General features: G+C 36.5%; 2 protein-coding genes across 2 annotated transcripts in view; one reads left to right on the top strand and one right to left on the bottom strand.

Annotated features, from left to right (window-relative positions):
- Positions 1 to 909, bottom strand: part of RpS8 (ribosomal protein S8) — a 74,612-nt gene extending 73,703 nt beyond the window's left edge. Inside the window, exon 1 of the mRNA XM_090385501.1 lies at positions 824 to 909. Coding sequence (XP_090241627.1) covers positions 824 to 827 — 4 coding nt within the window. The 5' untranslated portion in view covers positions 828 to 909. The remainder of the gene's footprint in view (positions 1 to 823) is intronic.
- An 11,385-nt stretch (positions 910 to 12,294) lies between these two features.
- Muted (biogenesis of lysosome-related organelles complex 1 subunit 5) overlaps positions 12,295 to 17,585 on the top strand; it is a 66,254-nt gene continuing 60,963 nt past the window's right edge. Inside the window, exon 1 of the mRNA XM_090384313.1 lies at positions 12,295 to 12,423. Coding sequence (XP_090240439.1) covers positions 12,387 to 12,423 — 37 coding nt within the window. The 5' untranslated portion in view covers positions 12,295 to 12,386. The remainder of the gene's footprint in view (positions 12,424 to 17,585) is intronic.

Genomic DNA, 17,585 nt, shown 5'->3' with positions numbered 1-17,585 from the left:
TTTAAATGAAAATTAATGAATTTCTTTTGTATTGCTGTTACACTTCTCTCGGAGCCAGTTTCAGTTACTATCTTCGTGCACTTCTGAGATTATCATATGCCTCTACTAATGATAATCTCACAAGTGTACGAAGATAGTAACTGAAATTGGCTCCGAGAGAAGTGTAACAGCAATACAAAAGAAATTCTATGCCAAACCCGATTTTGCTCTTTTTAAAACCTTGCTGTTAATTTAATATTTGGTACTTGATTTTATTGATTGATTAATAATCCATGAGAATAGTTTGCATATACCTACACTGTTTTCTTCATTAGTAATATTTCGAACTGTAAGTACAACAAAATATAATTTTATTTGGATAATCTAACTTGTACATTGTTTTCAAGTTGAAATGAGAATGCATATAATGCGAAAGCTAAACTTCAAAATGGAATCCGTTCGTTCCTAAAAAAAATTTCCAAATGAATATTCATCATAATAATGCCATATCGATGGGCTGCCTTTAATATCCTAATCATTATACACATCAAAAAATAATGTGCTGACTACTTGACATAAAACTAAAATGACTGTAATTATTTAATTTTTTTTTTTTTTTTATATAACAACTACCCGCAGAAATTCTGTTCAGACGTAGTGCACGCTGATGGTACAAATTTCAATGACACATTATTACGGATACAATAAAAAGAAAACACATATATTATAAAATTTGAAGTATAAAATATATAAAATTCAAAAAACGTGGCATAAAATATAATATTTCACCACTATTACCAAGATTACAACAGATTTAAAAATGCTAAAAAGGAAATATTCATACCCATTTTATAACAACCACATAAAAAGACCAACAACACAAATCTCGATCCGAAATCTCGAGGCCAAAGCCGTTCAGTTACAACGCCCTCTAATGAGAGAAAAATGGAACGATTTCAGCATAATTCGCTTCACATAACACATTTCAATTTTAACATTAAATACCCTGTCAAACAAAGTGCAGTACATACACTGGTAAAAAAAAATAAATAAATAAATAACGCCTTTGTTTAGAAACAGCAAGAGTGCGGCGAAAAAGGGATTAAGGTGTTTTAATGCATTTTGGTATTCTTGTAACCATTCTTCCAACAAAATATCGCATCGCTGCGGAAAATTTGCTGAAAGTGGAATTCGTTGCCGAATAGCTCTCCCCAGCATATCTAACACATTCTCAATTACCATTAGCATTAGTAGAGGCATATGATGCAAGAAAGCAAGCAAATGCAGCATCAGCCCAAAAAAACCACTCCCATTTCACCACTCCGATCGTTCCAAATACATCTCCAGTTCAACTATAAATTTATTTAGGCTATCAACTTTCACAACAAGGGACGGAAGTCTGTTCCACCAACCAACTACCCGCTGGCTGCTACAATTTGTTCAGCAGTACCAAAAGCCTTTCTAAGATGCAAATATATGAGATCAAAGTTATTCCCTGCATCCAGTTCCTTTGTGACCACATCATAGTATCCAATCAAATTGGGCAGGCAAGACTTTCCCCTAACAAAACCATGCTGTGTCCGAACTATAACTGAAGTCTTGTCTAGATGATTCTGCAGTGCTTTTTTCACCAGTGCCTCCGTTAATTTTCCTGGACCAGAAGTTAAACTAACAGGTCTATAATTACTTATGTCGCCCTTTGATCCTCCTTTGTGAATTGAGGACACATTTGCATTAACTCCAGTACATGGGTACCTCCCCAGAGTCCAAAGAAGCTCTCATAACTATGGCTAAAAGTTTGCTTACTTCCATTACTGCCTCCTTTAATATAACTGGATAGATCCCCTCCACCCCGGGTGCCTTTTTTATGTTTATCTTCAACAATTTCTCCTCCACAAAATCATCTAGCTCACTGCCAGACTTTAATTCACCTCTGGCATTCCCTTCTCTGAATAACTCCTCTTGTGTAAATACAGATGCAAAATACTCGTTTAGTTGGTTAGCCACCTGAGCAGGATCGTCAACAGTTGAACATCAATATCCAGTGAACCAATCTGATGCATCCCTTTCCTTCTAGAGTTTACATAGGTAAAAAACTCTTTGCATCCTTTGCCAAAGATTTCTCGTAATCTGCCTAATCTCCTTTGTGACTTGGTTACAGACCAGCTTATATCAATCATAGGCTTCCATGTGACCCAATAATATATATGTATCCCATGCATTTTTCTTCTCTGCCATATGTCTCATTAGTTCATCGGATATAATAATAATAATAATATCCACGTAGGCCTAAACTTTGAACAATATTTCTTAGTTGGTATGTAAATACCATTAAAAAAATACTCCACGAGGAGGGTTCCAAGTTGGATGAATAGTGAAGTTGCCACATTACTTCAGCAGAAAAAGGTGGCATGGAAAGATACAGAGCAATAAAAGTACTGAAGCTTATAACAGCTACAAGGTGATGTGTAATAGAGCCACAGAAGAGGATTGACAGGCAAAGATAGTTTATGAGAAATCACTACCAAACAGAGCAAAGAGGGGGGGGATAAAGAATTCTTCTCATATGTAAATGCCAAGAAGAACAGGACAAACCAGATCGAACCTTTACGTAAGGGAAAGGGAATAGTATTAAATACACCAGCTGCGTTGCAGATGAACTCAACAGTTATTTTGCATCGATATTTACAAATGAAAAACCTTTTGTGCAATGGGAAATTGTGGGAGCAAAGTTAAAAAATATGTAATTAATGATATTGAAATTTCTCAACATTATTTAATGAAAAAACTTTCGAGCCTACAGACCAGTAAGGCTCCTGGATTTAATGGAATATACCTTATAATCTTAAGGGAGGCGGCAAGCGAGTGCATTGAACCATTGAGGTTAATTATGCGAGCATCACTAGACTCTGGGGAGATTCCTTTGGATTGGAAAAGTGCAAATGTATCTCCCATACATAAGGGTGGCTCTAAAAGTGAAGTTGGAAATTATCGACCTGTCAGTCTGACTTCAGTAGTAGGGAAAATCATGGAGGCAATGATCAAGGGTGGAATTCAGGATCATTTGGGTCGAATTAAAATTCTCAAGGATACTCAGCATGGTTTTGTAAAAGGAAATCATGTTTAACAAATCTGGTTCGCTATTTCGAAAGGGTCACTCACGAGCTGGATTTAGGGAATAATTTCGACATTGTTTATTTAGATTTCAGCAAAGCTTTTGACTCAGTCCCACATGAGCAGTTGCTTTATAAGCTGGAACAGGTTGGAATCACTGGGAAATTCCTTAGATGGATAGCAGGATGGCTTCAGGGCAGGAGGCAGAGGGTTGTGATAAATGGCTATTCCTCAGATTGGGTTGATGTAAGAAGTGGGGTTCCCCAAGGATCAGTATTAGGACCACTGTTGTTTTTAATTTTCATAAACGATATTGATGAAGGGATAGAGGGCGTGATGTCTAAATTTGCAGATGATGTTAAAATTGGTAGAGTAGTTAATGATCACTGTCAAGGTGAGCTTCTTCAGAGAGACCTAGATAGACTTCAGGAATGGTCAGAAAAATGGCAGCTATGCTTTAATCCAACAAATATTACACCTGGGAAACAGTAATCCCAAAATAACTTATTCACTTGGTGGAGTTCAACTAAACCCTGTTGGAAGGGAACTTTGGTGTTACGATACGGTCAAACATGAAATTCTCTGAGCATTGTAAACAGGTTGCAAGGAAGGCTCATGGTGTCCTATCGAACTTTTGCAAGTAGAGATAGCGACGTGATAATCCCATTATATAAGGCTTATGTTAGACCACACTTGGAATACTGTGTTCAAGTATGGAGACCGCGCCGACCGGGCTAGTCGTGTGAGTAAAGCGCCTGCCTGGCAACCTAAAGGTCGCGGTTTCGAATCCCGCCTCGGTCTTGGATCAAAGTACTGCAAAAAACCTTGGGAGGTGCACTATGGCCACAGAAGCCTATGCGCCAATAACTACCAAACAAAAAAAAAAAAAAAAAAAATGATACCGCACCTAAAAAAAAACATCGAGCCTCTAGAAAGGGTGCAAAGACGGATAACTCGCCTGGTGAGATCGGCAAAAGGGCGTCCTTATGAAGAAAGACTTCGAATATGTGGGTTGCAGTGTTTGGAAACTAGACACCTTAGAGGAGATTTTATTGAGGTGTTTAAGGCTCTGAGAGGCATCAGTAAAATGAACGAGAACGAAATTTTCAAGGTTATAAATGATGCTAGAACTAGGGGACATAAATTCAAGTTACTGGGGGAAATGTTTAGATTGGGCTGCAGAAAGTTTTATTTTAGCCAGCGAGTTATAAATTACTGGAATAAGTTGCCTTCATGGGTGGTAGAGGCTGACAGTTTGGGAAAATTCAAAGGTGGCTTATGCTGCACCAGCCAAAAAAAATCCGAACAAAACAATGATAAAAAACAAACAAAAAAAAATAATAATAATAATTAATAAAAAAAAAGGAAATTAACTATCATCCTATGCGCTTCCCTTATCGGAAATAGTGACTAACACTATGTCACTATTTCCGATAAGGGAAGCGCATAGGATGATAGTTAATTTCCTTTTTTTTTTTATTAATTATTATTTTATTTTTTTTGTTTGTTGTTATCATTGTTTTGTTCGGATTTTTTTTGGCTGGTGCATAAGCCATAGGCTTTCTTACACCATGTGGCCATTACTAATACTAGTTCTTCCCTTTTCTCAAATGCTGACAAGATAGTACTCGTGGTCGCAAGCAGATTGGTGATCGTTGATCTGTTTAGAAGGTAGTAGTGAATTTGAACTGTATTACTGGCGAAGATCTGCTTAGTGAGGATGGGGAGTAAGGCCTTCTTAAGGAGTTTCAGCAGGCTGGTGGATTTGGAGAAGATGGGTCGGTAGTGTTTCAATTGCGATGGCAACTGAACTTTAGCTTAAGGTTTGATGAAATATTTTTACCACTGCTGTGGGAAAATCTGATTCGAGAGTAACTGGTTGAAGATTATTAATAGTGGCTGAATAATGTATGGACTTAGCGTTTGATCATGAATTGGGGAACTCCGTCATCACAGGTGGTTGACGAGGCAGGTTGGAGAATTTATGACTATGATCAGCTGTTGTTTTGTGATCTGAATATAATTCAACACTTCGTGCTGGGTGGGCTCTGTTGGCAGAGCCAGAACTGAGTTTGGCTCTGGATTACGATTAAATCTTTTAACGAAAGCGAGCCATAATTCAGAATCAATTTGAAAAGGAATGTGAAGGTTCTATTTCTTGTATGGAATTTTTTCTTTAGCTCATCATCATCATCAGCCATTTTCAATCCACTGCAGGATCAAGGCCTCTCCAGCAACTTTCCAGTTCCTTCTGTTTTGAGCACAGGTCATCCATTTACTACCCACAAACTCATGAATTTCATCTATCCATCTCCGCCTTTGTCTTCCAGGTTTTCTTCTAGCTCCTCTTGGATACCATTCTGTTATTTTCTTAGTCCATCATGTCTTCGAGCTATGTGTCCTGCCCAAGACCATTTTAGTCCTTTAGCTTTGATAAGAATGTCTTTTACTTGAGTTTTCTACCTAATCCATGTGTTTCTCTTCTTATCTAACAGTCTAATTTCCAATATAATTCGTTCCATTCTTCGCTGTGTAGTTCTCAGCTTCTCTTCCATTCTTTTGGTGAGTGCCCAAGTTTCACTTCCTTAAGTCATGGTGGGGAGTATACATTGGTTCATTATTTTACGTTTCAGACAAACTGGGATATTGCTCTTCAGTATGTGACTATATTTCCTGAATGCTATCCATCCAAAATTTATTCTTCTGTTGACTTCCAGCTATTTATTATTATTACAGCTAGTGACTTGTCCCAGATAAGTATATGATTCTACCTTTCCAATTACTGTTCCTTCAATGATTATATCCCTTTCTGTGGCATGCTTGTTCATCATTACTTTTGTTTTAGCCATATTCATCTTTAGTCCAAAATCCTTACTAACCGTGCATAACTAATTAAGATTTTCCTCTAATTCTTTGGTAACGTGGCTTATGACCACAATGTCATCTGCAAATCGTAAATGGTTTAGGTACCTCCGTTCATATTGACTCCTTTCTGCGACCAGTCTAATCTAGTTCATATTGACTCCTTTCTGCGACCAGTTTAATCCTTTCTCGATTTCAATTTCCTACTGTCTTTGTATAGTCTAATAAAGGAGTTCTCATATATTTTCTTCAAAAGCATAATATATAGGGTATCTATGCCTTGTGTTTCCAGTGCATGAAACATTGCCTTATGGAGTCAAATGCCTTTTCATAATCCACAAATGCTAGGCAGAATGGTGTTTTATATCCATTTGCTTTCTCCATTAGCTGTGATATTACGTGAAGGTGATCCATAGTTGAGAATCCTGTCCTAAAGCCCCCTTGCTCTTTCGGTTGATTCTCATCAAGTATTCTTTCTAATCTGTTAGTAATGACTCTTGTGAACAACTTGTAGATGTGGGATAACAAGCTAATTGGTCTATAATTTCCAATTTCTGATTTATGTCCCTTCTTATGCAGCAAAACGATGATTGCATTATTCCACTGCTTAGGCGTCACACCTTTTCTAATGCACTTTGTGAAGAGCCTTGCCAGTTTTTGTGTTATGTCTCTTCCTCCCAATTTGAACAATGCTACAGTAACTTCATCTTCCCTTGGGGCTTTCTGATTCTTCATTTTCTTCAATGCAGGTTCTACCTCATCAGGAAGAATATCGGGTATGTCGTATGTGTTGCTACTTTGGAATCCATCTTTTCCACTGCGGGCATCATTCCCCTGCTCCTTGTATAATTCTCTATAGTAGTCTTCTGCTATTTGAATTATGCCTTCTCTGCTGTTTATAAGTACACCATCGCTATTCTTCAGTTTCAGTATCATTTGTCTTTCTGTATTACTGCGCATTGCTGCTGATTTAAATTCTTTGTTTAGGCTCACGGTTAACATACAATTTGATTGCCTCAGATTTCAGGCGGTTGAATTGAGCCTGTGCTCTTGAATAAACGATGCGGTCATCAGTAGCGCCGTGTTCCTATGTGCTGTCAGTAAAAAAAAATGAAGTGTGTCGCTTTAAATCTTGAGTACTGATAAGCATTAACCAATTAGGAAACAATATCGAAAAATATTTCGGCGTTCTGTTGAACTGCCGCCCGTAAGCGACGCTTACCTCGCCTACCTACTTGCGGAGGCCCTGGCGGTCATTGACATTGTGCGACTGTTTCCTTGTGCGATGGAGCTGTTGTTTCAGCTGGAAACTCATTTTGAGTTCTGAATTCCACCAAAGTCTTGTGTAATGACTGATTGTGATTTTTTAGAGGCAGCATTTTTGGCCCCCGTGTTGATCCAGTTTGTAAGAATGTTCACAGCTAGTTTTGGGTCACAAGTCTCTAAGGATAACCAGGGAATGAGGGAGGCGGCTCTGGTGCACTTGTCTACATCAAGTAAGTTGGAGTTAGTGATGTCAAACTTTTTTATCGTCCTTCTGGCTTCTAACTTGTGGTCCTGCAGATATACAGTCACATGTATAGGGACATGATCAGAGTTAAATTACGTTTCTGCAATATAATCAAGGGTGCAAAGGATAGAAGCAGTTCCTCTCAGCTTTAGCCAGCGGGTAGTTGATTGCTGGAATGGAGTTTCATTGGTTTTGTGGAATATGCCTAGTTCAACCGTAAATAGATTTAAGGCTGAACTAGACAAACATTTCGAGTTACCGGATCGGTGAAATGCGAAGATGTTTTTATTTTTTTTTGTTTATTTATTCATTTATTATTGGTTATTTATTATTTATTTATTTTTTTTTTTTAGCCAGCTTTAGCCAGCGGGTAGTTGATTGCTGGAATGGAGTTTCATTGGTTTTGTGGAATATGCCTAGTTCAACCGTAAATAGATTTAAGGCTAGACAAACATTTCGAGTTACCGGATCGGTGAAATGCGAAGATGTTTTTATTTTTTTTTTTGTTTATTTATTCATTTAATAATGGTTATTTATTATTTATTTATTTTTTTTTCTGGCTGATGTTCTGAATTGCAGCTTGCTTTCTTGCATTCTATGCCGCAACTAATGCTATTGCTAATGCCAATGTTATTAGTGAAGAACCCCAGGGTTCAGTGTTGGGTCAACTGTTCTTTTGTATATATATGAATGATATTGATAAAGGTGTATCAGTCTTAATGTCGAAGTTTGCAGATGATACAAAGGTTGGCAGGGTTGTTAATGACTGTAATGGCAGTGTGCAACAGGATCTAGAAAGGTTGGACCTAGAAATGGCAACTGACGTTATAATATTGAGAAATGCAAAGTATTGCATATGGGTAGAAGTAACCACAGAGAAAAACCACTAACTGTGTGGTATTAAACTCTTGCGGTTGGAAATTGAAAAAGACCTGGGAGTAATTGAGCAGTCAGATACGAAGTTTTGTGAGAAATGCAGACAGGCTGCCAGAGCAGGTCATGTGGTATTGTCAATGATATACAGAGATTTTTCTACTACGGAAAAGTAGGTGATTATCCCTTGTATAATGCAATGGTCAGGTCACACCTTGAATTTTCATACAGGTCTGGTGGCCTCATTTTAGGAAGGGTGTAGAGTTGTTTCAGTGGCTACAGAGAAGGGCAACAAGATCGGTGAGTGGAACGAAAAGGGTCCTCTTAGAAAGAAATGTTTAAGTTTTGCAAATTGCAGTGTCTGGAATCTAGGCACCTGTGATGTGATCTAATTGAGGAGTAAAAGGCCTTGAATGGATTGAGCAAGTTCAATGCTAATGGGATTCTTCCTGTTGCTCAGATTGCAAACCTGAGGGGGCATAATTCAAATTGAAGAAAGACAGTTGAAAATAGGTGTGCGGAAATTGCTTTTAGCTAGCGGGTGATTGATTGCTGGAACGAACTTTTATCTGTCGTTGTGGAAGTTGATAGCTTATATAAATTCCAATAGGAACTGGGCAAACATTTAGAGGGAATGGATGTGTGAAATGGGTCTTTGTTTTTGGCTGATGTTTTATAAGCTTGCTTTCTTGCATCATATTATTATTACTCTATTAGCCATATGGTGCAAGGAAGCCCGAGGCTGCACTAGCCAAAAAAATAAAAAATTAATTAATTAAAAAAAATTCCTGTGTTACCTTGTGAGAGAGAGTGAGAGCCAGAAGTAGGCGGGATCACCAAGAAATCGAGAAAGAGAAGAACGATGATATTCAGCTCAGTGCCCTGGGTTTGCCAAGCCCATACTCACCAGATGGGGTAATATGCCTCTACTACTACTATTTCGAAATTACGAACGTAATTAATCTTATCACTACACTGATGAGAAACAAGAGAAAATAGATTTTTTATTTATTTATTGTGTCCAGTTTTTTCACATTTCTAAAAAATCCGGAGTTTTTTTTTTAGTTCATTGTTACAAGTTGAGTATCGTGTAAAATATACATAACATGCAACTTGCCACTCTCTGTGGCGGTACGTTTTAGGAGAAACGAAACAGCATAACGAATTTAGGCGTTTGCATTCCTAGTCGTTTCCTTGTTGCACCTATGGCTGTGCTCTTCGAGGTTGTCTTTGAAGATATTCACACAATTTAGTAACATTTTTAAATATTCTAAGACAGTCTTTAGAATTATGATCTATTGGTAATGTTAGGGTAATCCTGCAGTTTAGTGCTGTGAGTCACGGTCAGCCCACAAGTCACCGCCAGTTCCAACCTGTCGTGAATCGTATTCTGACGGGCAGTTTCGACTTGCTGAGCATGCGCGACACTCACTATTATGTGCCGGTGTATATACCGTACTGGCAATGTATTGCGTACTCGCAGTATTTATTTTTTTTATTTTCAGAAAGAATAAAAAACAATTTCCTGACTACATAAGAATTTGTTAATAAAAATACAAGTAGATAATTATAAAAACAATAATAGACAAATTTACTGTATATACTTTTTTGTTTCTTCATTTTCACAATTCCTGACTACACAAGAATTTGATTATAAAAATAAAAGTAGATAGTTATAAAAACGATAATGGAAATAGGTAATTATTATTTTCAGGTAATATATTTTGTATTGCCTGAAAATAATAATATAAGCATATTTTGTGATTATTTGTATATATTATTACAAATATATTTGTAATAATTTGTGAATTATTACACTTGTGAAAAGGTGAATGAAATAAAAAATACATATAGTACTTAATGCTATAGATCCAATGATTTTAACCTTATATCTATGTACATGTACTGTATGTATTATATTTTCTTATTTTAATCATTAAATTACGTTCTCTGTCGGGTCAACGATGATTAATATATGCTTACATTTATATTTTACTTATATTTCTTACATTTGATTCTAATAATTCTAAAATATAATTCTAAAATTTCTTAACTTTTTATTTACATTCGATTTATATTTGGCCTATACTGGTTTATATTTGGTTTAGATTTAAATTACTTAGCATATATTGATCATCACAGAAACAGAGAACCTCTTGTAGTTTTTTGCCTTCAGTCTGGGTGGTTGGCCCCAGTTGAAGTCATCTAGATTGTCGGTAAAAAGCGATAATAATAATATATATATATTTTTTTTTTGCGTTTTCTTAGGTCCCTGATGGTATTATTATTTGATTGATTTACTTTTTCTAATAATTTTCTATTATCCTTAATATTTTATATATATATATATATATATATATACGTTTACTATAGTTCGATTTTCTTAAGTACTGGTGTTTTATACATATAGGTATTGGCGTTAATACAATACTGGTCTTTAAGTTAGCCTTGTCTCGGTTATCTTAAATTCACATGGCCTATACATTTAGGATTTAGAAACTTATAGCGTATTGCTAAAGAAATTTTCATGATAATTACTGATGAAAATTTTTTTTTATGTATCTGTAGCAATAGGTAATCATCAATACTATTTTATAACTATATAATAATATTTATACAATTTATACATTTTTGCTTTACATCACGTGGCCGTCAATCCCCCTACTTCATCGGGGGCTTTGAGTGGATTAACAGCCCATTCGATGTAATGCTTTTATACTTACCCGTTTCTGTTTGTATTTATCACAGCTTTGCTATTTTATATAATTCTGGATACTAAGGACTTTTGTTTATATTAATTTTCTTAATTATTGTTAGCTAAACTAGTATTAATTATGAATTAGTTAATTTTTTACAAGCTCTTCAGCAACTGTGATAGAATACACAAAGCCCAACGGGTAAGCACATATATATATATATCAATCAAGTTATCCTAGTTTGGGTATCTTCATTCCATATGGCCTATACATTTTGAGTTAAAATAAAAAGTATAATGCTAAATGATAATGATTTTTCATAACATTTTACTAATGAAAACATTTTATCTGTAGTAAGATAATTATTAAATCTGAATTTCTGTATAAATTTATATAATAATATTAAATCTTAACGACTGTGCAAATTTATATAATAATATAACGTATTGCATTACACAAATCTAAAAGAATACATACATCTAAATATAATAACCAAATTATATATATATATATATATATATATATTTTTTTTTTTTGTATAGTTTAAGTACAATTAGTAAAATAGGTAAGATATATTTCATATAGGATAAGCTGGTAGCTACTTAACCCTATAATAGCCATAACTGGTCCACGAGGCCAAACTTTGTAAAGGATGATCATTAGTCAAAGTAAAAAATTTAGTTCTTGTTTAGTTAACTTTACATAAGTTATTTATTAATTTTCTATATTTTCTCTATATATATATATATATATATATATATATATATATATATAGAGAGAGAGAGAGAGAGAGAGAGAGAGAGAAAGTTAAAATCATTGGATCTATAGCATTAAGTACTACCGGTATATGTATTTTTATTTAATTTTCAGAAATAATCACAAAATATACTCATATTATTATTTTCAGCCAAGACAAAATATATTGCCTGAAAATAATAATTACCTATTTCCATTATCGTTTTTATAACTATCTACTTCTATTTTTATAATCAAATTCTTATGTAATAAGGAAATTGTGTTTTATTCTTTTTGAAAACGAGAAAAAAAAAAAGTATATAGGTTTTTCCATTATTGTTCTTATAACTATCTACTTTTATTTTTTATAATCAAATTCTTATGTAGTGAGGAAATTGTTTTTTTATTCTTTTTGAAACCGAAAAAAAATAAAATAAATACTGCACGTACGTAGTACATTGTCAGTATAGAGTAAGCGTCGCGCATACTCAGCCTAGTCGGAACTGCCTGTCAGAATTCGATTCACACCAGGGTGGAGCTGGCGGTTACTTGCGGGCTGACCGTGACTCACGACACCGAAGTGCAGGTTTACCAATGTTAGTTCATTGGTTGGCATCATGGTCGAAATATCATCTTTAGAAAATGTCGTGAAAGGTTTGCAGAATTGAGTTTTACTATTGATATCGGAAATGTGAAAAAAAAAAAAAAAAAAAAACCCGAAAATTCTAATGATTTAAAATGTTTTTAGCTGTCTAAGAATATTATATGATATGGCTAAAAAATGAAATTTTTGAATTTTTACAATGTTCTAATAGTGTCTATAAACTAATTGTAATAGTGTCTATAAAGCTAATAAATTTTGACTTGATCTGTGACGATATGTTTTTTATTCTTATATAAGTCAGCAAAATTCCAATTCACCAGTATTGCAATGAACTTGTAATATTTGTATTTAAAATCAACGAGCAGATATTCATTGATTTTGTACTTTTTGTTACAAGCTTCGGTGGAAGAATAATAAAAAAAATAAAATAAAATAAACCCAAAAAACAAAAACATTTTCAAATACTGTGCTGCGTAAATATCTTTTGGCTACCAGACTAAAGCTACAGAGCTTCCTGAGTTATTGTTGCCACCCCTTACTGCCCCGGTTTGCGAAGCCCAGCTATAGCCCAGGTGGTCACATTTGGTGAGTATGGGCTTGGCACGCCCAGGGTTCTGAGCTGGATATCATCATTTTTCTTTTTCTTTTATTATTATTATTATTAGCCATATGGTACAAGGAAGCCTGAGGCTTATGCTGCACCAGCCAAAAAAAAAAAAAAAAAAATTCCCCGAGTTACCCCCTGAGAGAGAGAGAGAGAGGTATAAAGGAATCACCAAGAAAGAGAAGAATGATGATATCCAGCTCAGGACCCTGGGTTTGCCAAGCCCATACTCACCAGATGTGAGCCCCCGGGACCCTTCTCTCTCTCTCTGGGTAATTCAAAAAAAATTTTTTTTTTTGGCTGGTGCAGCATAAGCCTCAGTCTTCCTTGCACAATATGGCTAATAATAATAATAATAATCATTAGCATTAGTAGAGGCATACGATGCAAGAAAGCAAGCTTATGCAGCATCAGCCAAAAAAAAAAAAAAAAAAATCCTCCCATTTCACCCCTCCATTCGTTCCAAATGCCTGTCCAGCTCAGCCTTAAATTTATTTAGGCTATCAACTTCCACAACAGAAGATGGAAGTCTGTTGCACCAATCAACTACCTGATGACTAAAGGCAAATTTCTGCACAACTACAACTGTCTTTCCTCAATTTGAAACTGTGCCTGCTCAAGTTCATAGTCTGAGCAAGAGGAAGAATCCCATCATCATTCAGCTTGCTCAACCCATTCAATGCCTTATACACCTCAGTCAGATCACCTCACAGGTGCCCACTCTCCAGATGCTGCAATTTGCAGAACTTAAGCCTTTCTTTGTAAGATTTGTTCCTCTTTGTTCCTCTCGCCAATCTTGTTGCCTTTTGTACTCATTCTAGCAACCCTACATCCTTCCTAAAATGAGCCCTCCAGACCTGAAAACAGTAATCTAGGTGTGGCTGACCATTGCCTTGTATAACCATCCCTGCTAGCAAAATTCCTATATATCATTGACAAGGCTCCATGACCTGCCCTGGTACCCGTCTGCACTGCTCAGCAAACTTCATATTTAACTGCACAATTACCCCCAGGTCTTTTTCACTTTCCACTTCCCTGAGTATAGCACCACACGGTTGGTACATTTCTCTTCAGTTATTGCAACCTATATGCAGTACTTTGCATTTGTCAATGTTAAACTTCATTTGCCACTTCTCAGCTCATTTGCCCAACTTATCTAGATCCAGTTGGAGTAGCATATTGTCTTTACTGTTGTTAACAACCTTGCCAACCTTTGTATCATCTGTAAATTTGGACATTAAATCTGATATACGTTCATCAGTATCATTGGTAAATATACAAAACAGCAATGGGCCCAACACCAAACCCTGGGGAACTCCACTAATAAAATTTTTCAACAAAAAGCAGTCTCTATTGATTACCACTCTATGTCATCTCCCACCCAACCATCCTTTTATCCATTGTAGCAACTCACCCTTAATGCCATGCCTCTCCAATTTGTACAGCAGTCTTCCCTGTGCAACAGTATTAAAAGCTTTCCTGAAATCCAAGTATATGATATCAAAATTATTTTTGGTATTCAGTTCCTTTGTGACCTCATCATAGTATCCAATCAAATTGGTCAGACAAGATCTCCCTTTAACAAACCCATGCTGTGTCTTAACTATTACTACAGTCTTGTCTAGATGATCCAACAATGCTTCTTTAACTAGTGATTCCATTATTTTCCCCAGAACACAAGTTAAACTAACGGGGCTATAGTTACTTGCGTCATCTTTTGAATCCCCTTTGTGAACTGATGATACATTTGCACACCTCAATCCATGAGGATCTCCCCTGAGTCCAAGAAAGCTCTCATAATTATGGCTAAGAGTTTGCTTACTTCCTTTGCTGCCTCCTTTAATATAACTGGATAGACCCCGTCCACCCCCAGGTGCCTTTTTTATGTTTAACTTCAACAATTTCTCCTCCACTTTGCTCTCAATTATTACAAAAATCCCTTAGCTCCTTGTTAGAGTTTGATAAACTTCTGGCACTCCCCTCATTGAATAACTCTTCATGTGTAAATGTAGATGCAAAATACTCATTCAGTTTATCAGCTATCTGAGCATGATCATCAATAGTTAACCCATCTATGTTAAGTGTATCTGATTCATTCCTTTCCTTCTAGAGTTTACAGTAAGTGAAGAACTCTATGCTGTTTTTAAGTAAAAAAAAGTAAGTAAAGAACTCTTTGCTGTTTTTCTTTGCATCCTTTGCCAAGGATTTCTCGTATTCTGCCTAACCTCCTTTGTGACTTCATTACAGACTTGTTTATATCTGCCATAGCATTAGTATTAGCATTAGCATTAGTAGAGGCATATGATGCAAGAAAGCAAGCTTATGCAGCATCAGCCAAAAAAAAAAAAAAAAAAACCCCACTCCCATTTCACCCCTCCGTTCGTTCGAAATACCTGTCCAGTTGAGCTTTAAATTTGTTTAGGCTATCAACTTCAACAACAAGTGATGGAAGTCGGTTCCACCAACCAACCACCCGCTGGCCAAAGGCAAATTTCCGCACATCTCTCCGACATCCGTCCTTCCTCAATTTGAATTTATGCCCTCTGAGGTGATTATTCTGAGCAAGATGAAGAATCCCATTGGCATTGAGCATGCTCAAACCATTCAAAGCCTTATACACCTCTATCAGATCACCTCGCCGGTGCCTAGTCTCCAGATTCTGTAATTTGCAAAACTTAAGCCTTTCTTCGTAAGAGCAACCCTTTGTTCCATTTACTAATCTTGTTGCCCTTCTCTGTACCCGTTCCAGCAGCTCTACATCCTTCTTGAAATGAGGCCGCCAGACCTGTATACAGTACTCAAGATGTGGCCTAACCATTGCCTTATACAAGGGAATAATCACCTCCTTATCCCTGCTAGAAAAATTCCTGTATATCATTGACAAGACACCATGAGCTACTCTTGCAGCTCGTCTGCACTGCTCAGAGAACTTCATATCTGCCTGCACAATTACCCCCAGGTCCTTTTCATTCTCCACCACTGTCAGTGTAGTACCGCAGAGTTGATACGTTGCTCTGGGGTTACTGTTTCCCATATGTAGTACTTTACATTTGTCAATGTTAAACTTCATTTGCCACCTCTCAGCCCATCTGTTCAACCTTTCCAGATCCTGTTGCAGCAGCATAGCGTCAGTAGTGTCCTTAACGACCCTGCCAACCTTTGTATCATCTGCAAACTTGGACATTAAACTTGATATCCCATCATCAATATCATTCATAAACACCGAAAACAACAACGGACCCAACACTGAACCTTGAGGAACTCCACTAATAACATTAGTCCACGTTGAGCAGTGTCCATTGATTACCACTCTCTGTCTTCTGCCACTCAACCATCCCCTTATCCATAGCAGCAATTTGCCTCCAATGCCACACTGCTCCAATTTGTGCAGCAGTCTTCCATGTGCAACAGTATCAAAAGCCTTTCTAAGATCCAAATATATAATATCAAAGTTATTCCCTGCATCCAGTTCTTTTGTGACTACATCATAGTATCCAATCGAATTGGTCAGGCAAGACCTGCCCTTAACAAAACCATGCTGCGTCTGAGCTATAACTGAATTCTTGTCTAGATGATCCTGCAGTGCTTCTTTAACCAGTGCCTCCATTAATTTACCTGGAACAGAAGTTAAACTAACAGGTCTATAATTACTTGTGTCAGCCTTTGATCCTCCTTTGTGAATTGGGGTTACATTTGCACATCTCCAGTCTATGGGTACCTCCCCTGTCCAAAGAAGCTCTCATAAATATGGCTAGGGGTTTGCATACTTCCTTTGCTGCCTCCTTTAATATAACTGGATAGATCCCATCCACCCCAGGTGCCTTTTTTATGTTTATCCTCAACAATCTCTCCTCCACTTTCCTCTCAGTTATTACAAAATCATCTAGATCACTGCCAGTGTTTACTTTACCTACATCATTCTCTTTCCTGAATAACTCCTCATGCGTGAATGTAGATGCAAAATACTCGTTTAGATTGTTAGCCACCCTGAGCAGGATCCTCAACTGTTGAACCATCAATATCCAGTGGACCAATCTGATTCATCCCTTTCCTTCTCGAGTTCAAATATGTAAAGAACTCTTTTCTGTTTTTCTTTGCATCCTTTGCCAAGGATTTTTCGTAGTCTGCCTTTGCCTGCCTAATCTCCTTTGTGACTTGGTTACAGACCAACTTATATCTATCATAGGCTTCCATGTCACCCATTAATTTGTATGTATCCCATGCATTTTTCTTCTCTGCCACATGTCTCATTAGTTCATCTGACAACCATTTAGCACTTAATATATTTAACACTTTAACATTTAACACTTAATTACCATTTAACACAACCATTTAACACTTAATAGGCTTCTGTGTCACCTGATACTTTATATGCATTCCATACATTTTTCTTCTGTGCCACGAGCCTCATTAATTCATCTGACATCCATTTAGGCCTAAACCTTGAACAATATTTCTTATTTGTAATGAAAAGTCTAGTAGCGTCCAAAATTAAGTCCCTGAAGGCTTCCCATTTAGAATTGAACGTTGGTAACATCATCAGTTGATCCCACTGTACAGAATTTGAAAACTGTTTCCCCTGTAGTCACTTTTATGAAAGCAGTAGCC

This window comes from Mastigoproctus giganteus, chromosome 11 (assembly GCF_048544385.1).
Source record: "Mastigoproctus giganteus isolate SK-2022 chromosome 11, ASM4854438v1, whole genome shotgun sequence".
NCBI classification, from domain to species: Eukaryota; Metazoa; Arthropoda; class Arachnida; order Uropygi; family Thelyphonidae; genus Mastigoproctus; species Mastigoproctus giganteus.
This window is presented reverse-complemented; position numbering and strand designations above follow the sequence as displayed.